Source organism: Carettochelys insculpta, chromosome 20, assembly GCF_033958435.1.
Source record: "Carettochelys insculpta isolate YL-2023 chromosome 20, ASM3395843v1, whole genome shotgun sequence".
In the NCBI taxonomy this organism is placed as follows: domain Eukaryota; kingdom Metazoa; phylum Chordata; order Testudines; family Carettochelyidae; genus Carettochelys; species Carettochelys insculpta.
Window position 1 is genome coordinate 1,186,070 of NC_134156.1, and position 24,509 is coordinate 1,210,578.

A 24,509-nucleotide genomic window follows, 5' to 3' on the forward strand; every position below is an offset into this window, starting at 1 on the left:
GTTTGTCTTCAACAAAGGTTGTTGGATCGTCACATGGTACTTGATTTTGTATTCCATGAATAAGGCACTCACACATGCGCGCACACACATGGTTTGGGTGTTAAATTTTTTCAGATTTGTGAAGTAAATGTTTTCTGTCACTTTCTGTCTTGTGCTCCTCATGTACCTGAAATGAAGTGCTGGACCAAATCTGACCACAGTCTACCTCTTAAGTATTGTAAAAGACTGTGAGGAAAAGCTCTGCTTTTTAAAGCTTGTTTTCACATTCCTCCTTGCTCTCCTCCTTCACCCTGGCAGATGGTCCATCTGACAGCACCACAGATATGGGCTGGTAGTTCTGTCCCAAGATTTCATTCCTAAGCTTCAGGAGTTAAATACAGCTAACAGATAGTGTTGCGAGGTGCTTGCCTGTGTGTGTGTGTGTGTTCCCCTGTGTGCCATCCCAGCTCCGTGCAGACAGCTGGCCTGGCAGACCTCAAGTGCGCTGCCCAATGACCAGAAGATCTGTTAAGGAATGAAGGCACCAAGATGGGCTTATTGTCAACAAGGCACACTCCTAGTGTCCGGCAGGCTCAGTAGGAGAGGACTACTGACACACGTATGCCCTTAGCATGGAAGCAGCTCAGCAAATAGACAGACTTTTCATTCCCTCCTAGAGCTGCCAAAGACACTCCTTCTGAGACACCTCTTTATGCACTGTTAGAAACAGGTTCTGTACTGTTTGTTGACCTGATGTCTCTGGGTGCACCCTTCGACTTGTACCTGTTGGTTTGATCCAAACATCTCTACCCATCATGATGTGCTCCTGACCTTATCTTTAGGCTGGGCCAGCATGTTTCTGTTGACTATGGGGGGATACGATGGTAGCTGGATGCTCTGGTATCGCCCTTCTGAAAGGAGCCATCTTTGCCCTGCTCTCTGCCCTACACCTTCCCTAAGGCCACATTGCTGCCCTGCCCTTACAGTGCGTCCTTGCCCCCTCTGAGGCCCCACTCCCTGCTCACTCCCCCAGTCTCACTGGGCTGGGGTTGGGGTTGGTGTTGGGCTGTGGGATGGGAGGTGGGGCTGAGGGGTTTGGAGTGTGGCGGTGCAGGAGCGAGTTTGGGGTGTGGGGCCTGGAAAGCGCTTACTGTAGGCAACTCCTGGAACTGGCAGTATGTCCCTGCATCCCTAGACAGTGATGCAGCCAGGTGGGTCTACACCCTGCCCACCCCCAGAGCTCCCATTGGCTGAGATTTTCAGCCAATGGGAGCCGAGGTGGGGGCAGAGGTGTGACTCAGAGACCCTCGGCCACCTTTGTGCCTAGCTGGACAGGCTGGTGACTTCCAGGAGGTACATGGAGCTAGGGCAGGTAGGGATCTTGCACAGCCAGGCTTTTAGAGGCCGAAAGCCTTCCAGATTGGCTTCAGTAGCATCTGGGAGATTGAGCCCAGTGGTGGGAGATGCTCAGCCAATCTGGGAGGTTTCAGGCAACCCAACTGATACGCTGTAGGAACGTGTGCTTCTGCGACATCGGCCCTGCTGCTACCAGATTCTGGGAGCGAGACCTGCTCTTAGTCCACAGCCTGGTTTTGCTTTATAATAGCAAAGCTCTGGACAGTACTTTAGCACGGTAAGATGTTCCTCAACATAATAATTCAGTGTATGAACCCTGAAGTAACTGAGATGGGAGAATGGGAGCAGATTGTTTGCATTGTTTACTACAGATCTCTCTCCAAAGAGTATTGATTGCAAACATGCTGCTTAGACTGCTGCTGCTGCTGTGATTCTGCATCCTGTTATCAATCTAATTGATTACTCAGTAAAACACTTACTGAAATGCACGTTCTCTTGACCAGAGATTCTGTGTGCTTCAATTTAGTTGCCGCATCAATCGTATTTTAGAATCCCCCAGAGGAAACGCCCTATTGGTTGGTGTAGGCGGAAGCGGCAAGCAGAGCCTGACAAGACTTGCAGCTTTCATTAGCTCACTGGAGGTTTTCCAGATCACTCTGAGGAAAAGCTATGGAATTGCTGATCTGAAGGTAGGTGGCACTGAAGGTGGGAAAGGAGAGGAAACGGAAACTTGTATTTCTTCCCCACAGAGCGCTGTCTTCTCTGCGTTAAAAGAAACAAACCACCAGGGTAAATAAAAAACGAGTCCAAGCAGATTGCAAAGAACAGTCATTCTCTCCAAAATTCATCTGTTCGTAGTTGTTCCCTGCTTTGTACCTGGAAAAGGGCTTTAGAGAGTTTATGGTGAAAACTGATTAATACAATAAACCATTACTATCTTTAAAACAATAAAAAGAATAATTACTCAGCACAGGAGTAATGTACTTTGGATGGTGTAGCCAGAGGTGAGGGCTATTAAGTCATGTCAAGTCCATCCCCCCAGCCCTCTGGAAGCTCAAAAAGCTGGAAACAGCACCTGGATCCTTACAGGACATTGCCTGTCAAACAGTGCCTTGGAAGCGGTGAGAGAGTTTTGTTTCATGTAAGTGGAATGATTTATAATTGGTTTAGCAGCTGGGAAATGATGTAGATTTTGTGAAAAGACAAATATAATGGCAACAGCTCCCTGCTTTCACACCCAGGCACACCGGCCCAAGGATGAGTCAGGTGAGTTATTTGCAGTAGAGACGGGGAAGTGTACATACCGTCATACAAGGCACTGGTGAGATCCATCGGGAGCACTGTGCGCAGGTCTGGTTGCCCGTGGTTAAGAAAGATGAATTCAGACAGCAACAGGTGATGAAAAGGACTAATGGGAAGAAAGAAGAACCTGCTGTGGGGGAGAAGACTCAAGGAGCTTGGCTTGTTCGGCCTGACCAAGAGCAGACTGAGGGGAGATATGACTGCTCCCCATAAATACACCAGGTGGATGAATATCAGGGAGGAAGAGGAGTTGTTTAAGTTAAGCACCAATGTGAAGATGAGAACAAAATGAAGTAAATTGTCTGTGAACAACTTTAGGCTTGAAATTAAACAAAGGTTTCTAACCTGGAGAGGAGCAAAGTTCTGGAACAGTCTTCCTAGAAGCAATGAAAACAAAAAACCTAATCGACCTGAAGACTGAGTTTGACAAGCTCATGGCGGACAAGGTATGGTTGGACTGCCTGTGATGATAAGCGGTCCACTGGCGACTGCTAGTAGCAAACATCCCCAGCGGCTGAAGACAGAACACTAGATGGGGAGGGCTCGGAGTTACAGCAGAGAATTTTTTACCAGGTGTCTGGCTGGTAGGTCTTGCCCCTATGTTCAGGGTCTAACTTATGGACAGATTTGGGGTTCAAAAGGAATTTTCCCTTGGGTCAGATTGGAAGAGACTCTTGGGATTTTTCACCTCCCTCTGCATATGGGGCATGGCACACTTGCAGGTTTGAACTAGAGTAAAGAGTGAATCCCTCCATAACTTGAAGTCTTTAAATCACGGTCTGGGGACTTCAGTAACCGCCCCCCCTCCCCAACTGCTAAAGGTTGGAGTCTATCACAGAAGTAAGTGGAGGAGGTTCTGTAGGTTCTGTGGCCTGCAATGTGCAGGAGGTCAGACTAAAAGGTCACAATGGTCCATTTTGCCGTAGTAATTGAACCTTTTCATGAATGGGCTCAGAAATGCTTGGCAGAATCCATTTGCACTTGTACACTTTCAGATGGAAAGGGATGAAGGAAGGAAAAGAGCACATTTAACTAAGTCTTACCAAAAATATTCCCAGTATGCCCTCGACGGGGGAGTTGAACTGGTGCAGTAAAAAAGAAAATCATTCATAACATGGTCTCACTACTCTGGAAAGAATTTAAGTCCTTAACTGAGGCTCTTAAGCTCAGTTGCACATGCCACACTGGGGGATCTCAACTGAGAAATGAGTTATTTTATTTGTATTTAGTTACTGCTGAAATAAAAAGGCAAAAGTACCGAATGGGGACTGAAGGAATCACACATCCAGACACTCAGATCATCTCTCAAATCCCCTTGTCCCATCACACGTGTGATTTCCTGTAGTCCATAACTTGTGCAAAACAAGACTTAAAATATGGTGGCAGTGGCCACCAGCTGCAGATAACTGTGGAAGAAAATCTCTGCAATCTGGTATTATCTACACTTCAAACTAATCTGGGATTCTACTGTTCAACCAATGTAGCAACAATGCTCCATCTTCTGTAATTGTCAGTGGCCATTAAATGGTCTCTCTCCAAACAGGATGGTTTTCTGAACAAAATGATTCAGAAAATGCCACTGTATTTTGTGTCTCAGGGTCTGTTTTTTCAGGGTCTATCTTTCGTACATTATAGAGCATGTTCTCAATACTTCGCCAGTAATCACAATAAGAAGACGAACAACAGAACCATAGCAGTGCCCTTAGAAAGATTCAGCCAAGAAGGTGGAGAAGAGATTAAAAAAAAAAATAAACTTCATGCTGATTAATTCCAATTGTTTTGCTTTCAGTTAATTGGCAAATTTTGAATAGGCAACATCCTTCCTGAAGTATCGGAGGGGTAGCCGTGTTAGTCTGGATCTGTAACAGCAACGAAGGGTCCTGTGGCACCTTATAGACTAACAGAAAAGTTTTGAGCATGAGCTTTTGTGAGCACAGACTCACTTCATCAGATGCACACTGATCTGATGAAGTGAGTCTGTGCTCACGAAAGCTCATGCTCAAAACTTTTCTGTTAGTCTATAAGGTGCCACAGGACCCTTCGTTGCTATCCTTCCTGAAATGTCCCCAGTGAAAACACACTTTGCGACTGAGCCTTTGCAGTAGATAAACATAAACTCCTTTCTCACTTTCTTTTCAATCCACAGGCAGACTTGGCAAACCAGTGTATCAAATCTGGGGTAAAGAACGTTGGCACTGTATTCCTTATGACGGATGCTCAGGTGGCTGACGAAAGGTTCTTAGTGCTGGTAAATGACCTGTTAGCTTCAGGTATGCACCCAACTGACTTTATTTCCAATCTCTTTTCCCATGTAAATGTGCACACAGGGGTGGCTGCAGCTGTTCCGTTCATGAGACTGTAACATTTGCTAAAAATGAGAAACAAATTAATCTACATTTGTAAATTAAACCCCAGAGAAGAACGCTGTGCTTGGTGGAGAAGGACCCCACCAGCTAGCAGATTTTGGCTGGTCAGTTAGTTTGGGCCCTACTTTCATAGCTCTCTAATTCTACTTATAACTTAAGTCGCTGCTGTGTGGGGCAAGATGCTAGCAGAGTGTGGAATCAGAAGTGTTTCACTCAAGGAAGGGCAATGGCCACCCTCATGAGAGGCAGCTTAGTGGTGTGACAACCCCCAGGGGTCTGTTCAGAGAATTTGTCTTCGCTATTTGCTAGAGCTGGGCGACTAAACCAGCACGACTAAAAGCCCACATGTCTGAATGTCAGATTGCTGTTCCTCTCTTGTTCGTTTGTCTAAGCACAGGTAATGGGTAGCAGGTTTAAAACAAACAAAAACAAAAGGAAGTTTTCTCTTGATGTGGTGCGCAGTAGGCCCATGGAACTCCTGGCCAGAGGATGTTGTGGAGACCAGGACTTCTTCAGGGTTCCGAAGAGAACTCGATAAATTCATGAAGGTCAGGTCTCTCAGTACGTAGGTGAGCGAAGGTGGGCTGGAACGATGTCCCTAGCCTCTGTCTGTCAGTGCCCCAGGGCAAGATGGGAGGGGGGCCCAGCTCCACGCCATGGAAGGGGCGGGGCCAATGGCAGTCAGTCCTCAACACCGCCTGGACTGTGTTGCCGCCCCGCGACTCCCTCACAACCGCGGGAAGCTGGAGCAGTGCTGCTGCGATGTTCCAGAGGGGCTGGAGCTCCAGCCACTGCAGCTGCCCGAGTCGTAGTGGTGGCCGCCGGAGCCCCGGGCCCCTGAAAGGCCAGGCTTGGGGGCAGCTGCTGCCTTTACCCCCTCCTGTCAGCAGGCCAGGTCAGAGGCTAAGAATGGATGACAAGAGAGCGACTGCTTGATGGTTACCTGTTCTGTTCACTCCCTCTGGGGCATCCGGCATTGGCCTCCGTCAGCAGACAGGCACTGGGCTAGATGAGGCTCTGGTCTGACTAGTTCTTATGTGGCTGGATTTTGTGTGCTAGGAGAACAGCTGGTCTTCCCATTACTATCTCACTTCCTGTGCAGCCCATGATCTTCGCATATAAATTCAGCATTTGCATTTCACCTCACTCCTGGTTAGCTTAGCAGGGTGCAGAAACAATACCATGTACTTTGGTGACCAGTGATGCACCGCAAATAATGAATAATGAAGAACTGGCATAGTGTGTTAGTGTTGCATTCATAGCTAAAGTGAGTAGTTCGTGAGCACCTGCTGACTGAAATATGTTTATAGCATGTTCAGCAGTCTGAATGGCAAATGAATACGTGGATGCCGGGCCATGTTTCTGGTGAACTTGTAACCAGGAAGAGAGGTTTAATTTGGTGGGTAAATTTTGTGCTGTGTGCAGTTCCCCCAGCAGCCCAGCATGCTGTCCTCCTGCAGGGACAACATGAGCATCCCCCAGCCCACATGACACCACTAGAGGTACCTGTCAGCATGGAGGCGGCCCACAACACCTCTGCTTACAGTTTTCTGTCTCCCTCCCAGTCACCAGCAGGCTGCCCATTTGCTTTAGTGGCTCTGCTCAGAGACGAGGACATGATCCTTCTGACAGCCAGTCAGTGCCAGCTGAACAATGAGGACTCTGATGTGGGTATAACGGGCTCTTGAGGTGCTCTGGCTCCTTACATGGAATTTTTTTTTTTTGGTTTAAAGGACCCAGGAGACCAGGTGTCCTACATCAGCCCCAGGCAGGGCAGAGGGAGCTCCTTGCACCAGTCACCACCTGTCTCAGGTGGAGGCTTGGATTGTTCCCTCTCTCCTTTTCCCTTCTGCTTTCCCAGGCCTGCTTCACCTTTCCTTGCTTAAAACAGGAGGAGAAGTGGGGAGGGAGGGAGGGGCAGAGACTGTGTCCCCCACACTGGAAGCACACAGAAGAAGGAGGGCAGGGTGTGTGTGTGTGTGTGTTGTGTGTCTGTCTGTATACCTGTATGAGAGAGCAGCCTGTGGTCCTGGAGGTGGCTCTGACCAAGGAGGGCCAGGCTGTTTAAGGGCGTGAAAATGTCATCCCCAGCTTAGACGGACACACCGACACGAACGCTGATCAAGCTACCATGCTAACAATAGCAGTGTGGCTGCAGAGGCCTGAGTGGAGGGCTGGGCTTGCTGCCCCACATACAGCCTTGGCTGGGAGTCTAGGTTCTTGCTGGAGTGGTGAGCCCATTCTGGCAGCTTCAGTTCTCTTTCTAGCAGATTAGTCCAATGAGAGCCAGTGCAGGTATGTCCAAGCTCACCGTGTGCACCTGACCCTTTCTCTCCTCTGCTCTGTGATGATGTGGTGTTGTCTCAGATGGCCGCTGGCTCATGACTGGAGAAGGGATTGATCTTGTTTTGGTGGCAGTGGCGTAGTGTCATGGTTGCATTTAAAGGCCTGTATTTCTGCAGAGTTACCTCATGAGGTAATGGGTGTGCTGGGGCTATCTCCTATTCTAGGTACAAGGAAATACCTAGGTATTTCCCCTATTCTAGATACAAGGAAATACCTAGGTATTTCCCCTATTCTAGATACAAGGAAATACCTAGGTATTTCCCCTATTCTAGATACAAGGAAATACCTTGGTGTATCACACCCAAGGGTCCATAACTGTCGGTAACTGGTGGCTGTTCATGGCAATGTCTGTAGCGGCTCAGTGGGAAAGGCTGTTTTCTTTCTGTCAGGTTAACTTGGCTGATTGCTTTTAGTTGGCTGCATGTTGTATGTATGTATGTTTATTTGTTGTATTTATCATCAGCTCTCAATAAACATGAGTAACCTTTTGCTGGTTTCTGATCAGCTGCTGTTCCCCACCTCCCAGTTGCTGACTGTCAGCAATCTGATCAGATAATGATGGCTTCAGTCCGGACAGGGGTCAGAAGGAGATAAATTAGGGAGTTGCACAGTAAGGGATCGCTACAGTTTTGTTTGTATGCATAAATTGCTGGCAATTAACTGAATGTACCATTAGCTTTTAACCACAGTGATCTGTCATTTATTTGAAGACAGCTGCAGATGGGAAAGAGCCGCAGAACTTGCATATGTAACAAATTATTTTGAAAAGCTGAAATGATTCACTTTTGTGTAAGGCACATCAGGGATTAGATTTCCTGAAATCTTAATAGCAGAGTAAATTAGAAAGCCATGCAATTTCTATATCCTGATTCCGAGGTGAGAATGCACTTTCTGCTTCTGCTTGCTTTGAGGACGTGGGAAAGTTTTGTTTTAATTAATTATCAGTAGATCAGCCATCCATGGGTAGAAGTGCCCTCCTTCTGTATCATCTCCAATCTGACGAGGGAAGCTCACTTGGATCTGAGCTATTGAACACACTGACATACCTATACGAGAGCTCTGCTCACACACAACTTGTTGTCAAGGCAAAAATTCCAGTTTGCTGGTTAGTTTGTAAAAATGTGATCCCCTTTTCCCAGGTGAAATCCCTGATCTTTTCCCTGATGATGAAGTTGAAAACATCATCAGCAGTGTGAGAAATGAAGTCAAAAGCCAAGGACTGGTGGACACCAGGGAAACCTGCTGGAAATTCTTCATAGACCGCGTTCGACGACAGCTAAAGGTAAGATATGCGCTGGAGAATTCACATCCCTACCAGTTGGCTGAATGCAGGGATAATCCTACAGAGTGAAATTCTGTGGTCTGTGATATACAAGTAGTCAGGCTAGGCGATTGAATTGTCTATGAATACTTGAACTGTCCATCACTCACCAAACAATGCTTGAATTTAAGGAACATATCATCTCTTATAATTACTCATTTACTCCCCGTACCTTTATACAGTAACATGATGATTAGGAATTTCAGTCCAATATTTTTAGCATCTTGAACTAAGTAAGAAGACAGAGACTGAGAACATTTCCTTAAAGACATTGTTTCACATTTCTCCATATTTAATTAAACACAATCTCTCTCTCCCCACCCCGGATGGTGATCTCCCCACAGACCTCTGCTAAACTACCATAGACCTTCCTATTGTTACGTAGAGCATATCCCTGTAGTCACTTGGCTAAGTCCTTCAAGACTTCTTAGAAAATCTGGGCCAAAGGGTCCATCTTAATGACATATAAGTCTGGTAACTTGATGCTATGCAGCTATGAGAACCTGAGATGTCAAAACTCATCTTTCATCTGCGTGAGTTGTGGCACCGAGATGAAAGGGGATGACATTTAACATTCCAGCCCTAAACTGTTGCTTCTACCTATAGCACTACTTCTCGACTTGGGAAGGTCTGATAAACAGGAAGACCCCACTCTGATAGAGGGAAAGTATGGTATCTGTTCTGAGATTCTTTGGGTTTTAATATCCCTAAGTTTCTTTTTTGATTGGAATGTAGGACCGAGTAGGAGTATGACTCCTGACGGAGTATCAGGCATCTTCCTTAACCTTGTGCCTGCCAGATGGACATTAGAGACCTACAATAAATCTAATCGCTACCCAACAGAAAGGCTTCTTACTTTTTTTAAATAATTTGTTTCACTCCAGCACATCATCACTTTAACATCTGCAGATGGAAACCTCAGGGCTCAGTGGTGTTGTTGTCCAGAGAAGTGAGTTTTTTTTCCCAGTCGGGATGGGGCTGCTCTTTCATAACATAAGAACATAAGAATGGCCATACTGGGTCAGACCAAAGGTCCATCGAGCCCAGCATCCCATCTGCCGACGGTGGCCAATGCCAGGTGCCCCAGAGAAGGAGAACAGAAGACAATGATCAAGTGATTTATCTCCTGCCATCCATCTCCTGCCCTTGTTCTGAAGGCTAGGGCACCATACTTTATCCCTGGCTAATAGCCATTTATGGACCTAACCTGCAAAAATTTATCAAGCTCTTTTTTAAACCCTAATAGAGTCCTGGCCTTCACAGCCTCCTCGGGCAAGGAGTTCCACAGGTTGACTGTGCGCTGTGTGAAGAAAAATTTCCTTTTATTAGTTTTGAACCTACTACCCATCAATTTCATTTGGTGTCCCCTAGTTCTTGTATTATGGGAAAAGGTAAATAATTTTTCTATATTCACTTTCTCCACACCATTCATGATTTTATATACCTCTATCATATCGCCCCTCAATCGCCTTTTTTCCAAACTGAAAAGTCCCAGTCTCTCTAGCCTCTCCCCATATGGGACCCTTTCCAAGCCCCTAATCATCTTAATCGCCCTTTTCTGAACCTTTTCTAATGCCAATATATCTTTTTTGAGGTGAGGAGACCACATCTACACGCAGTACTCGAGATGTGGGCGTACCATAGTTTTATATAGGGGAAGTATGATATCTTTTGTCTTATTATCGATCCCTTTTTTAATAATTCCTAACATCCTATTTGCCTTACTAACTGCTGCTGCACACTGCATGGATGTCTTCAGAGAACTATCCACTATAACTCCAAGATCCCTTTCCTGATCTGTCATAGCTAAATTTGACCCCATCATGTAGTACGTGTAATTTGGGTTATTTTTTCCAACATGCATTACCTTACACTTACCCACATTAAATTTCATTTGCCATTTTGCTGCCCAGTGTACAGTTGTACACCCCTAACCCTGTGCACTCTACATGTCACACACCCCATATTAAGTTAGGAGACATGGTTCCTGAGACACGTGAGCAGGATCTACTGGAAATGTCTTTGTTTTTGGCTTGTTTTTATCCCCAGAGGAGATGGGACTATGAACTGCAGCTCTGCTGAAGCTATCAGCGTTGGAGGGGGCAGGCAGCAGATACGTGGGGAGCTGAGGGGGTCTTAGAACAAGCACAGCACAGAGGCACCTCAGGCAGCTCACTGACATGTTACTTACACTTGCTCAAATACATAAAAAACAGTTTGAAGACTAGGCAAAGGTAGGGCCTTCCTAGTCCCTAGAGATTGCACCGGGCCATATGCAGCTAAGCAGCTGCAGAAAGTTGCTTGTCACCCCACATATCCTGTAGGACACAGCTCAGTGCCAGGTTTCCCAGGTAGACTTGCTCAGGCTCCCTCCCACTCACAGAGTGGAAAAGCACCAGACTGGGGAGTGTGCCTCTGGTGAGGTGTTTGCACCTCGTCTGACACAATAAAACCCCAGGTGCCGCTCGGGGCATCTGGTGCTTCTGCAGAGACTGTCGCTGTGAACAAAGAGTAATGATGCTATCGCCTCAGGATGGAAGCAGCACCAGCTTGTGAGACAGAGAAGAGAGTCTGGCTGGCATACAGCACTATCCCTGCCCTGGGGCCCCCGTGGCAGTCAGACATGGACAGGAGCGGGAGCATCCTGACTCGTCCCAGCTTAAGGCAGCTTGTTGGCCATGTTGCATTGTTGTGTTGGAGTGAGGTACCCCGTGAGGTGCTTGAGAATTGGACACCAGCTCCCAGCTTGTCAATGGTAGCTGCATACACAGGGCTAGATTCAGTTAGTGTGGGAGTGAGGAAGGGTTATCAGGGGCTCGTAGGGGGCTGAGGGCCAGCCCCTCTGCAATGGAGGAGATCCTGAAATACAAGTCCTTGTATCAGAGGCAGGGTATGAGGCAGGACCTGGGAAGAACAGTCATTGAGACCTGGTTCATTGCAGATTCGGTGAGGTGTGTTTAACCAAATGTGCCTTATAGGAAAGGTTTAAGGTACAAACATACAAGTGCGCATTGTTATAATCCTGACTAAAGCCCCTCTCATTGACTGCCAGCCAAATACAAAGGCCTCCTCACGCGACTCACAGGTTATCACAGCGCAGCTCACATCCCGCGTTTGTCATGGTTCCAGCCCTAACATGCTCAGGTCCGCTATCGGCAACTAGCCATAATGGGAAAATGAAATCTGCCCATCTGTTGTGGGAGGGAACATGCAAACAAAGAGACGGATGGGCCATGAATGTGTGGATGGGTGATACCAAACCAACTCAATATCAGGGGTGATACAAAGACGGTCCCAAGGGATAACAGGAACACACTGACCCCTCCTAAAAGATAAGGTCAGGGTCACAATAGGTAATAGAGAAGTTTTGGTTGAACCGATATGTACAAGGTGCCACCAGGGGACAGTCACTATGTCAGATGGGCAGTAGTAACTTCTTAGTATCAGGGTATGTAAATGTATCTCAGAGGGAGAGTCTTTGTCCCCCTGAGGGGCAGATGGAAAGTCCTGCCATTCACTGAGCTGTGTCCATTGTCATGGGCAGACATGGCTTAGTATTCCACCACCTCCCCAGGCAATCCATTGTAGAGCTTCACCACCCTCCTCGTGAAACAGTTGCTTTTAATATCCAACCTACACCTCCCCCAATGCAACTTAAGACCATTGCTCCTTGCTATGTCATTTGCCACCATTGAAAACAGCTTGGAGCCACCTTCTTAGAAGCCCCCTTCAGGGAGTTGAAAGCCGCTATCAAATCCCCCTTGCTTTTCTGCTCCTGCAGACTAGATAAGCCCAACTCCCTCAGCCTTACCTGGTAAGTCATGCACCCCAGCCTCCTAATCATGTTTGTTGTCCTCCACTGGAATCCCTCCAATTTGTCCACCACCTTTCTCTATTGGGGGGTCCCAAAACTGGGTGCAGTACTCCAGATGTGACCTAACTATTGCCAAATAAAGGGTAACACTCATTGCCCTTGTCTACTGGCAACGCTGCTACTAATGCAGCCCAATATGCCATTAGTCTTCTTGGCTACAAGGACAGACTGTTGGTTCATGTTCAATTTCTCATCCATTGTAAACCCCTGCTTCTTCCCTGCAGCACTGCTGCTTAGCCAGTCGGTCCCCAGACTGTAGCAATGCTTGGGATTCCTCCCTCTTAACTGCTCCATCCTCTACCTGCTCAGGGCCTGTATGTAAACTTCTAGCACAGAATGGTTCTGGCCTGCCACTGGAGATCCTATGGGGACACAGATACTTAGCAACATGATAATTATGAATGATGGAGCATAACTTGGCAAAGCCCTGAGTGATGGAGCCCTGAGCTTTGCCAGGCACACAGAGAATAACACAAACAACTACAAGTGGCTACACACCTAAATCCAGGGCTGTGGAAAGAAGATTATGATGTTTGTGAAGCAGTAGGTAATTGCATTATTAAAGACACGAGTACATAGTCTCTCACACACATATAAAGGCTCTTGGAGTATTATGTACTGCTCTGAGAGAGAGAGTGTTTGTAAAGCCAGTGAAATGAAAATGGGCCATACGCCAAACTGATACAGGAGATAAAGGTCTCGATTCCCATTTACGTGAGGGCCCCTTTCCAGCACTTCACAATCCACATCCTATGTCTCTATCTAGTTGCAGCCATTTCAAGACAGCTGTATGCCACCAGAGTGGACATAAATGGGAGTCAGACCCTAAATAGGTAGCACTGGGTAATGGTGAACGTTTGCTAGTCCTGCCAGAAGGGTGATTCTTGTCCATTTGTAGCCATAGCTACAGTGGTGCAGTTGCTTTTATTTCAGAGCAAAAAGAGTGCTTGGTGATGGCTAGGCTACTGTCTCTGGAATTTCCAAGTGCAGACGCACCACTCAAAGATGCAAAGGCTCTAAGCTCGCGAAGTCATTTTGGGCGTGGTTCCTGATCTTACACTGCGTAACCCAGCAGGGCAAACCCAAAACTGCAGCTGTTCTGGGTGACCCCTGCCTGCTGCCTGGCCCTGCCCCTTCTGAGTGCTCCTCTCCTTGCTTCTCAGGTTGCTCTTTGCTTCTCGCCGGTTGGTAACAAGCTGAGAGTTCGCAGCAGGAAGTTCCCAGCTGTGGTGAACTGCACAGCAATAGACTGGTTCCACGAGTGGCCACGGGAGGCACTGGAGTCTGTCAGCCTGCGCTTCTTGCAAGGAATGGAGAACATTGAGGTGAGGCTCCAGCAGAGGAATGCCCCCTTGGCTGCGTCTCCTGGTCTGTCAGCCGACAGCCCTTCCAGCCCAAGAGAGACCCCCAGCGTTCCAGTGCCTCACCAGGATCTCATCAGCTAGACTGCTGCAGGTGCAGGCTTGGCTTTTTTAGCAGAGCAAGAAGCTGTTGCATCCAAGCCCTGCCTGGACTCCTCTGGGAGCGAGGGCTGTAATGCAGTGACTGCTATTCAGCCAGCACCCCGTTTCCGCAGCAGCCTGCTAGTACAGTAAGCAGTAAGTTGAGGCTGAAATCCTGTAGTGCGACAGGAGAGCCTCTGTTCTACACTGCTTTCCTGCTCCCAAACGCGCACTGCAGGTGAATTGAATGGCTGACTGTGCTGTATCCTGCTAAACCCAGTCAAGCCAAGCTGATATGGAGCTGGCTACAGCTATTGGCCAGCATTGGGATTGAGAGGCACACAGTAGAAGGAGCTGGGCTGTGAACACCAGACAAACGCACATGCATGTGTGCACACAAAACCTGAAGGGATCAGGTTTGTGTTGATGGCTCTGGCCAGGTAAATGGAGGCTTACAAATCAATGTGGACAGTAGCCAGAATGGGCTCCTCTCTGCTGACAAGTACATAATTATTCCAGGGGATGCGCTCCCTTTGCTGCATTTGAGTCTCAGAATTTTTAGGTATTCTCAAGAGCAAATACATTTGTAGCTCAGTTTGACAGCTACTTAATGCTCAGCTAACAGCTAAAGGGATTTATTCATCTCACAGCTCCTCCATAGTACTTAGTTGAGTCACATTGTCTAGAATGTCTCTTTTAATGAGTATACATTTTCCTGTCTGTATAGAACTGGCTTTATTCAATTAGTAAAAGGGAGTTATTATATACAAATGAATACTATAAAAATCCCTTGGTACAATAATGTAGAATACAAGTAACAGCAACTGGAGAAATTCTAGAGAGTAAATTAATGAAGGGCCCAAATGAGATGCTACATAGGCAACTGTGCTGCAGTAGATGGCAATGATTAATAGATTTCCTAGCTTTAAAAAGGAAATCCTGCATTCTTTGGAGCATGATGGTTTTGTTTCTTTTCTTTTAGGCTCCAGTGAAAGACTCAATAAGCAAGTTTATGGCCTACGTCCATACAAGTGTCAATGAGATGTCCCAGTCTTATCTAAGCAATGAACGTCGTTATAACTACAACACACCCAAGTCGTTCCTCGAGCAAATTAAACTCTACAAAAATTTGTTATTTGAAAAGGGGAAGGAGCTGACAGCAAAAACGGAGCGATTGGAGAATGGCCTGCAGAAACTCAACAGCACGTCTGCCCAGGTGAGAAGGGCATTCTCTCGCCTCTGGGCTGAAGGCTGCTTTGGGTACTTATTGCTCAGCTCAGAACATGCGCTGCTCTGGTTTGGAAGAAGAACTACAGGCTAAAAGTGGGAGGTGGGTGGTGAATGTCTGTGTGGGGTCCAGGGCTTAGCCTCCCCCTCCTCACCCCAGGCGTGGGTTCAATTCTCAGCTGAGACAAGCCCCTCTTCCGTGCAGAGAGGGGCCAAGAGGAAGAGTGTGGTTGGGGGGACGGGGAGAGTATAAAGCCAGTTGCTGTGGTTCCAAACTAATCGTGGCACAGGCAGAGAATCAAGTAGAAATCAGTCTGTTGTGTGAGGTTATGTAATTACAGTAATTACACACGCTGCTGCATCTCTCCATAGTCTGTCCAGGGTGAGCAGGGACAAGGGAGCTAAAGTCAAAGAGTTTTCAGATGCTTACACCAGACCTGCATCTGCATGACTTCAGCTACCTGCTGTATCTCGCCACATCGTCAGGATTCATGTCGTTAGGAAACCCTTGCTAATGAGCATGCCTGAAAGACTCAGTACACCAAAATCTTCTATCTGGGTAAACCGCTACAGTGGAGCCTGGCTGGGACTTGTCCTTGGTATTGGGCGGTTCTCTCAACTCTGCAGGCGTTGGCCCTGTGTTTCAATCAAATGCCCTGGGGTCTTTTGGAGCCACTTTGCTATCAGCTCTACCGTTCTCGCTAAAGCCCTCAACCTCCTCTATTTTACAGTTCGCTAGACCCACAGGCTTAGAAGGGGCCATAAAAGTCACCTAGTCTAACCCCCTGGGAAGACGTGCAGGATTTGTTGTGTGTCAACCATCCACAACAGATGGCTCTTCCTTTTGAAAACCTCCAGTGAGGCTGAACCAGCCTCCTTTTAAATACCTCCTGTGAAAAGACTTCCCAGGGAGGTCATGGAGTTCGTTCCAGTGTCCTACGGTTCTTACAGTTAGGAATTTTTTTCCTGAGGTTTAATCTATATCTGCTCTGCTGTAGTTTGAACCCATTGTCTCTTGTCCTGCTCACTGTGGCAAAAGAGAACAACTTTTCTCCATCTTTTTAATGGCCGCCTTTCAAGTGTTTGAAGATGGCTATCGTGTGCCTCCTCTCTTCCAGACTATACATGTCCAAGTCCTGTAGCTTTTGCTCATGTATCTTCCATACCATCCCTCTGATCATCTCTGTCACTAACCTCTGGACCCTTTCACAGAATCAAGAAAATTAGGGTCGGAAGTAACTCGAGGAGGTCACCTAAACCAGTGCTCACCAACCTTTATCACTTCATGGCATACGTCAGCACTTGTTACAGTTTCACAGCACACCCAATATATCTATAACACAATCCCCTCTCCCTCCCACAGAATCAGGCACCCCTCTGCTCTGACTCAGTGCCCTCCCCTTCCCCCAGAGCCAGGCAACCCTAGCCCCACTCTAACTCAATGCCCTCCTCCTCCCCCAAGCCAGGCACCCCAGCAACCCGCTCTAACCCGACCCTCTCCCTTCCTCCAGAACCAGGCACCCCCAACTCCCCACTATATCCCAATCTCCCACCCCTCCCCCAGCTCTAAATCAATGCCAGTGACTCCAGAGCTCCCACCACCCCAGAGCTGCCACCACCGCTGCCAGGACGTGCTTCTCCCACCAAGCGGTGGGGCACATGCACAGAGCAGTGGACGGCATTCCTGGCGGGCAGCTCTGAGGCACACTGAGCGTTGTTTGGCAGCATACCAGTGTGCCGTGGCACACTGGTTGCAGAGACCTGGCGTGAGTCAGTTGCGTACCTGCCCAAAGGCAGAGTGTGGTCACCAAGAACGTCCACCTTGAAAATGGAGGTGCCGCACGTCTGTGGGTTGCTGCAGTTAGGCAGCAGTTGAGCAGTTTTGCAAATCAGAGAAGTGCGTAAAACTGGCTCTTTGATGCCTGAGAGCCTTTGCGCATCCTGGTCTGTGTCCCCATTGCCAGCACAGTTCTCACTGCTCTTGGTGCCAGGCGGCTGATGGCTAGTTAATTATAGGCACTGAATACAGGACCTTAGGCTCTGACTTTAACCTAGGCACTTGCAATCTTCTCTCCCAGCGTTCGCTCAATTAGCCATTCTAGTTTCAGACCCATGCTTTCCTCTCTGGGGATTTGGAAAACTTGTCATTCCTCATGAGTTTGTGTTACATAGCTGCCTCTCGTTAGCCTTTGTACTAAGCAAAACCTCAGACAGTGGCTGAACTCCATTTCCACGAGAGTCACAGTCTAGCTCCCAGGTAGCAGGACCTTAATGAAAGCAGAGAAGTCTGCTGGTCGAGTAATTTATTTTTCAGTGCTATGCTTAATAAAAATGAGGTCTGTTCAAAGCCCCATTGCTGAATTAACTTTTAATGTGACTTTTGTTAAAATGGCATTGTTGAATTCTAGAGCCAGATCTCACCCGCTGTACCAATTAATTGCTGACCTTTGAGCTGCGCTGTTTGTGTTCTTGAAACACAGCATGGGCAATCAGATTAAATGTGCCTGCTGGGAGCCTGGCCTCCAGGTTTTCTGTTGTTTAATCATTTTTCTTTCTGCATTCCTGGTCGTAGTCAAGTCTGTTCCCTCTCCCAGCTGGAGTCCCAGTGCATTTCCCCTGCATGTCTACCCACCCAGCTTTACTCTTTTCTTTTCTCCTCCACACTGGTAATGGTTTATCTGCTTACCTAGAAGACACCACAGCTTCTCACAGAATCTTCTCATTTCTGAGCCTGCTTGGCAATTGCACGCTGTATAAACTCGGTTGATAAGCTCATTATCTAAGCTGCAACGCTCTTGGATCTTTTTCGTTGCTTACACCTTGATCTGGCTCTTACCTCATTCGAGATGATCAGGCCCATTGACTGAAGGTGGGAGGGAGGGCAAAAGGGGCAGTTGCTTTGGGGCCTGGCAATTCAAAAGGTCCCAGGGCCTCCAGCGACCACTACCACTGCTGCAGCAGTGACACCAGTCAGAGCCCCAGGCCTTTTAAGTCCCCTCCGGAGTGCTGTACAGTGTGCTTTGGGAAATGCTAAGGGCTGGCTGGCGACGGGGCACAGTGCTATGGGCTGGCTGCCCCCAGCCTAAGCCTTCTGGCCAAGGTCCTCACCCTTCTGGGAATGTGGCATACTCTCCCCACCTTGTCTTGGGGCCCAGCAAGGCTGTGGGCCCCACTGGCGATGATAACATGGGAAGGAGCGTTTCTAATTTCCTCGGGCTGTTCACAGATAGAGATTTATCAGAACCTGATTCGTTCTCTTACTCATCCTGGCCATAGAGAGCTGTTCTCCATGCTGCAACGTCTGCTAAAAATGGGTCTTATGCTTGTGTCACTGCTGGCAGCACACAAAGGATTAATGTTGTCCATCTCCCTCTCGTCAGAAGCAACAGTGGCTCACCGGCGTCACTTCCACCTAGCAGCGCAGGTGCTTGGTGAGTCAGCTCTGGCCCAGCAGGACAGTGGAGCAGTCATCCTTTGAGTAGATGCAGCTGTGTAGGTGTGCACATGGCCAGCACACCGCGGGTGGATAATTTTCCTTAGCAGCACCCTTAGGGGCTGTGCTCACGCCCTGTGACCCAAGTCCTGCATCGGAGCCGGAGCGCAGTGTGATGGCTGCAGTCTGTTTTCTGGGAGCCTTTTGCTTTCCTGCAGAGCACTGGTACCTTTGGTCTCAGTTTGTGCTAGGTGGGTTCGTGGGCTTTGGGCAGGTTCTTGGTGGCTTCGTTCTGTGAGGGCAGCTCGCTGCAGCCCTCTCTGGAGCCCCTGACACAGCCCTCTCTGTATGATCCCCTGTCCCTAACAGCACATCCTCTGCTGGCACAATCAGCTCCTCCCTCCCCAGGACACAGATTGCCAGGAGCCAAGCTCAGAGCCAGAACTAGGGATTTTTGTGCCTGGGGCAACATATTGTTTATGCGCCACCTCTCCTTCAAATTAAAACTGTCTCTAGTGGTTGTTATTGTTTATGCACCCTCTGATTTCTGTGAGTTCCTCCAGCACCCCAAAGTCTCAGCTCCCTCCCCCTCACCGCATGCTTGCTCTCCCCTCCTGCCCACTTCCAAGTCCATGGTTCCTCCCCTCCACTGTCCTCTGGCTCTCCTAGCCCCCTGCCTGCCCTTCTGCCCTGCACCACAACAGATGATGCCACTGCCCTGCCCAGCCCAGCCCAGCCCTTGGCCCAGGGCTCCCCCCTCCTCACCTGCAGGCTGCAGCTCCAAAGCTAGGGTGGGCAGAGCTCGGGGCTGACAGGGCTGGCTTGAGAGGGGTGCTGCGGAAGGGATCTCCTCGCTAGCACTGTCTGCACACGCCCACTGGAGAGCAGCCCTGGCTCAGCCCCTGCTCCCAACGTATGTGGAGGTGGCAGCAGTGTGGGACCAGAAAGCCCAGCCCAAGATGTTCGGAGCAGCCAAGCCACTGTCCTTTCCTGGAGCAGGGACAGAGTCCTACAGAATGGGAGGGGGATTAACCCCTTTGTTCCTGGAAGTTGCCACCTAGGCTGGGCAGGGGCCAGCACAGACCAGAGCTGCACCCAAATTATGCTGCACCTGGGGCGAGCACCTCACTTGCTCCACCATGTTCCAGTTCTGGCCCAGCTCTCCAAACCACCAAGAGGTTACATGTGGCCTTCCATGCTTTCAGTTAGTGGTGTTTCCTGTGAGCGTAGTGACCCTGGATTTCCTGGGTTTCTGTGGCTGTGTATGCTACTGCAAAGCTTTTACCCTTCACTTACTTGTGTGTGCTTTCAGCCTTAACTCCAGCTTAAGGCAAATTTTGTTTGGAAATGAGCACACAAGTGATGCTGTAACTGAGAATACAGCCACTCCTTTTATCCAACTATTGTATGACTTGTGTAATGCTGGCAGGTTAATCCCTTGTTTGTCTTGTCATAGCCCATAATGCTTCTATTCGCACATGTACCCAGTACAGCGTTACTTATCTTGGGTAGGAGGTTATAGGCCATATCTGCAATCAGCAAAACCTCACACTTCAATTTTTCCAAATCTCAGAAGATTTAAGCAGTGAACAAAAGATTCTGCTCAGTTTGCTGCTTGACGTGATCCTGTGCCACTGAGTCATTTTGATTTACAATTTCTCCTTTGTGCTGGTGGAAATAGCCTTCCACAGCAGAACAACAGGAGGTGAAAATGGATCAGCTGCTCAGCCTGGGAATACAAAGAGCATTTAGGGATAGGCTCTGTGTAAAGCTTGTACAAAAGGCCCAGAGCTGTGGCTTATGTGATTACATTGAGTTAAACATTGTGCTTCCTTTTCTCTTATGAAAATGGAATTATTAGCAAATGCTAAGGTCTGACTTGCATTGTATTAAGTATTGTTACATAGGTCAAAAGGTACCCCAGGTATTCTGAGCAATCTTTAACAGGGAAGGCTGCATGACAGCTTGGTCTCTGAAGCCTAGGGAGTCAGTGACTGTGTACCTTTATTGAAGCTGGTAGTTTCAGAGAGCAAATGAGTGAATATTAATTTAAACCACTAAGGCTGCAAAGTGTGTTGTGCTTTGGTCTGTAAATGTCCAGACTGAAAAGGTAGCACCAGCCTGCTCTGTGTGGGTTGCAGCACAACTGTCATGCAGCACATACGTACCACACAGCTCTGCTGCATTCCCATGCTGGAAGAGAAAGCTGGCTGTGGGAGGTGGTGGGCCTTCTGCTGATCAGCTGGGCAGTACCTGAATCTCTCCTGGATGGCTGCTCTAATGCTCAGCTTCCAGGGAGCAGTCGAGGAGACCTGCTCAGCTCTTGGCCCTGGTGGCAGTAACTTACCTGTTCCTACCAAATGCGAGCCTCTGCAAAGACCTGCAACATTTCTTGCACCTTCTCTGGAGCAGCTGGTGCTGGCCACTGCTGGAGACTGGCTCTGGGATGGGATGAGCCATGCGGTAGTGCCTGTCTTGCCCTTCCCCTGCAGCAGCCCATCCACCTTCAATCTACTGCACTTGCTTGCATATGTAATTCTCCTCCATAGGCTTCCACCACTTGCCTTGCAGGCTGGGCTCATCCTCCCACCATGTGCTTCTCCCCTGCAGGTAGATGGCCTGAAGGCCAAGCTGGCAGCCCAGGAAGTGGAGCTGCAGCAGAAGAATGAAGATGCTGACAAGCTTATTCAGGTGGTTGGTGTGGAGACGGAGAAGGTGAGCACGGAGAAGGCCATGGCTGATGAAGAAGAGCAGAAGGTGGCGCTGATCACCCAGGAGGTCCAGCAGAAGCAAAAGGACTGCGAGGAGGACTTGGCTAAAGCTGAACCAGCTCTTGCAGCTGCCCAGGCAGCTCTGAACACGCTCAATAAGGTACGGACGGGCAGCAGGGCGCTCACAGCACCACCTGCTTTCTGGGCCAGCACATCTGCAGTTGGATTGCAGGAGATATAGCTGCATAAGGCCCTTGGCTCCGAGGTGAGCTGTACTTCTCACAAGGGAGTAACAGGCAGGTGAAGGCACGGTGGAACCCAAGTTCCTTTGCTCTGGCACTGTGTGCTCACCTCCCACCCCCTGTGGGCTGTTGGGCCTTGGTATAAATCATAGCCACCTCCAGGCTGCTCTCAGTGACACCTGCTTATGGCCGTGGGAAGCAGAGAATGCCTAGAGTCTTGTGTGCTGCAGCACATTCCCCATCCGCCCTCGGCCCACTCTGCATCCCTCTCTGTGCTCCGCCAGGGCTGGGAGCAGAGCCAGCCCCAGAGCCCAAGATGGCTGCTGCCTTGGCTGGGAGCAGAGCCAGGGCATCGCTGCTTCCTTGGGGGCAGGAGCAGAGTTAGGACATGGCCTCTCCACCAGGGCTGGGGAGGAGCTGGGACACAGTCACTCAACCAGAGCCTGGACCACAGCTGACATATGGCTGCTCCAACAGGGTATTCTTTGGGCAAAGGGGCAAATACCAGCCCCGTTGCCTAATAAGCACCCTGCTGTTGTTCCCACACACCCACCTGCCCTCCCACAGGGGCCTGGATCTCCTTGGCAGGGCAGGATCTTCTTTCTCTTACCCTTGCAGCAGGTGCTGCTGGGGTCGAGTTCTTGGAGAACTGCCCTGCCCTGTGCCGTACAAGAACAAGCTCCCTGGGCACAGGGCACAAAGCACTCACTGGCGTTTGTCCCAGCTGGCCGTTATCTGCACAGTTCAGTTTTAGTGGCTTTGCAATGGTGCGGAACCACTCCTGCAGCAGCTCTGCTGCTCTAAAGTACTCGGGCCGTGGGCCTCTGCAGCTATGAGCAAGTGCTAAAGCCTGGGGTGGGGAGGGCAGGAGGGTAGGGACATACAGCCCACAGACTCCCCAGGTGGCACCACTGCCAGGGTCCTCTTACAAAGAGAAATGCTCTTCAGGGGCTACTATTTCTCTTCCCTCTATGGCCCCAGCTTGCTGCCTGAGCAGCATAATGGAGATGAACACACCAGAGAGCTGGCCCTGTGTTTGCAGATCTGGAGCCAGGTGCATAATGGAGGGAGCAGGGGGGTTGGGCTGCATGTAAAAGTCCAGGCACCAGGGCCTCCTTTTGTCTGGGGTGAGGATGGCCAGGCATGGGCCTTCTGCCACAGAGCCTCCAAGAACTAACTTGTAGCTGAGCCATCAGTGTGCAGCCCAGAGCAGTAAGCAGCAACATGGCTGTCACAAGCCGCGCAGTGCAGAAGAGTGCAGGTACCGCTGTCCAGCTGTTTGTACATCAGCAGTTCACAGGGCTGCTAGCAAAGAAACCTCTGGGTGGGCAATTGATCGTGGGGGCGGGGGAAAGGGGGACGCTGTCAGTGTGGGAAGCACCACCTCCAGTGTACCTTGAGACTAGCTGCTGAAACCAGCCACTAGTTTTGGCCGCTGAGTGTTTTCTGCTTTAGTGTGTGTATTATTGTAGCATGCAGCCTTGTGCGTCCCGAGCTCCTGCTGGGGAGCTGCTGTGCCATTCAACTGTCTCATGGTCAGCTTTGGATAATGCACCAGAGATTGGGCCTGCAACCTCAGAGCTAAGAGCATAAGCTGCAGAGCCTGTGCCGTGACTCCCTAGCTGGGGCTGTAACAGATTCATCCTCTGTAGGTCAGACACAGAGGGAGGCCTGGACCACCCCCGCCAGCCACATGGGACAGAGCCCCCCTTGAGCATGCCAAAGTGAGCTGCTTTTGCATCCATTTCTGCCAGTACTCATCCTGCAGCACTGCATGTCTCATGCGCGGATCAGGCTGCTGGCAAGAGATCAGGCCTGATCTTGTTGCAATAACTGTGACATCTCATTTAACTGAAGGGATGTTATCAGCTGGGGTTGTTTCTATGCCAGTGCGCAGTCAGCACAGCAGGAGCTGTAAGACACCTGAAACACCAAGCAGTTGTATTTTGCAACCCATCGACTTTGTGTGATTTTTCCTAGTTCATTTGGAACATTTTAGCTGGACTTTCAAGCTCTGTTATCCTAATACAGTGTTGCACAAAACTCATGCATGCCTGGGTGTAGCCATGACCCCTGACTGTTAAGAATGCTGCCAGTGTCTCATTTAGCACCCAGTTTAGAGTCACTTCTCTGTGTTAGCTCTTGCCTGAGCTCACAGGCTCCACGGTGCAGGAACTGTGACAGCAGGGCTGTAGTGTGGCTGTAGTGTATGTCTCGTGGCTGGGCAGTGCTGTGAAGGATGGCTCCAGGTAACTGTGTTGGGCTGATGGCGTGGGAACCGTCATTCGTAATGCCTGGTGCCTTGCCCCTTACCACGTGGTGTCCCTAAATGTGTAAGATCAGGGTATGGAAAGGAGAATTGGTCACCCACTGAAGCTGTGCTGGGACTGATCCGTGCCCTCTCCACACCTCCTGAGCCGAGTGCTACAGCTCTCTTTGTTGGCCTCACTGCATCCCAGGACAGTTATCGCGGCTCAGTGCAGTGTCTGTTCCTATTTAATCTGCTCCTAAGAATTTATTGTTCGACAAAGCTTTGCAAGTCGTCTTCTCGAGCCGGACCCTGCAAGCCACCCAGCACTCCAGAGAGCTGAGAGGCACCCTCGACTTCTCAGCATCACTGGAAAAGGAGGGTACTCAGCACCTAGCAGTAGGCACTCAGCATCTTGCAGGATCAGGCCTCTGCTGCATGGGTAGGAGAAAAATATCCAGAGTTTATTACACAGGTCAGAATTGCCTCCATACCTGCCGAACAAGAGGCACAGCCCAGAGGTTTCAGTTCGGGGCAGGCCGGACACATGCCACCTAGTTCCAAGGGAAGAGATGGTCCATGGAACTGCCAGTCAGGTGAGCAGTAGCCTTGTTTTTGACATGTCTGCGTAGGTTTTTGGACCTGGCAGCAAAACACAGGGA

The 24,509-nt window shown here is 49.2% G+C and overlaps 1 protein-coding gene across 1 annotated transcript in view; it reads left to right on the plus strand.

Annotated features, from left to right (window-relative positions):
* Positions 1–24,509, plus strand: part of DNAH9 (dynein axonemal heavy chain 9) — a 240,318-nt gene that overhangs the window by 111,097 nt on the left and 104,712 nt on the right. The window contains exons 43-48 of the mRNA XM_075014992.1: positions 1,862–2,028; positions 4,788–4,907; positions 8,489–8,631; positions 13,708–13,869; positions 14,969–15,202; positions 21,257–21,517. Of these exons, the coding sequence (XP_074871093.1) occupies positions 1,862–2,028; positions 4,788–4,907; positions 8,489–8,631; positions 13,708–13,869; positions 14,969–15,202; positions 21,257–21,517 (1,087 nt within the window). The remainder of the gene's footprint in view (positions 1–1,861; positions 2,029–4,787; positions 4,908–8,488; positions 8,632–13,707; positions 13,870–14,968; positions 15,203–21,256; positions 21,518–24,509) is intronic.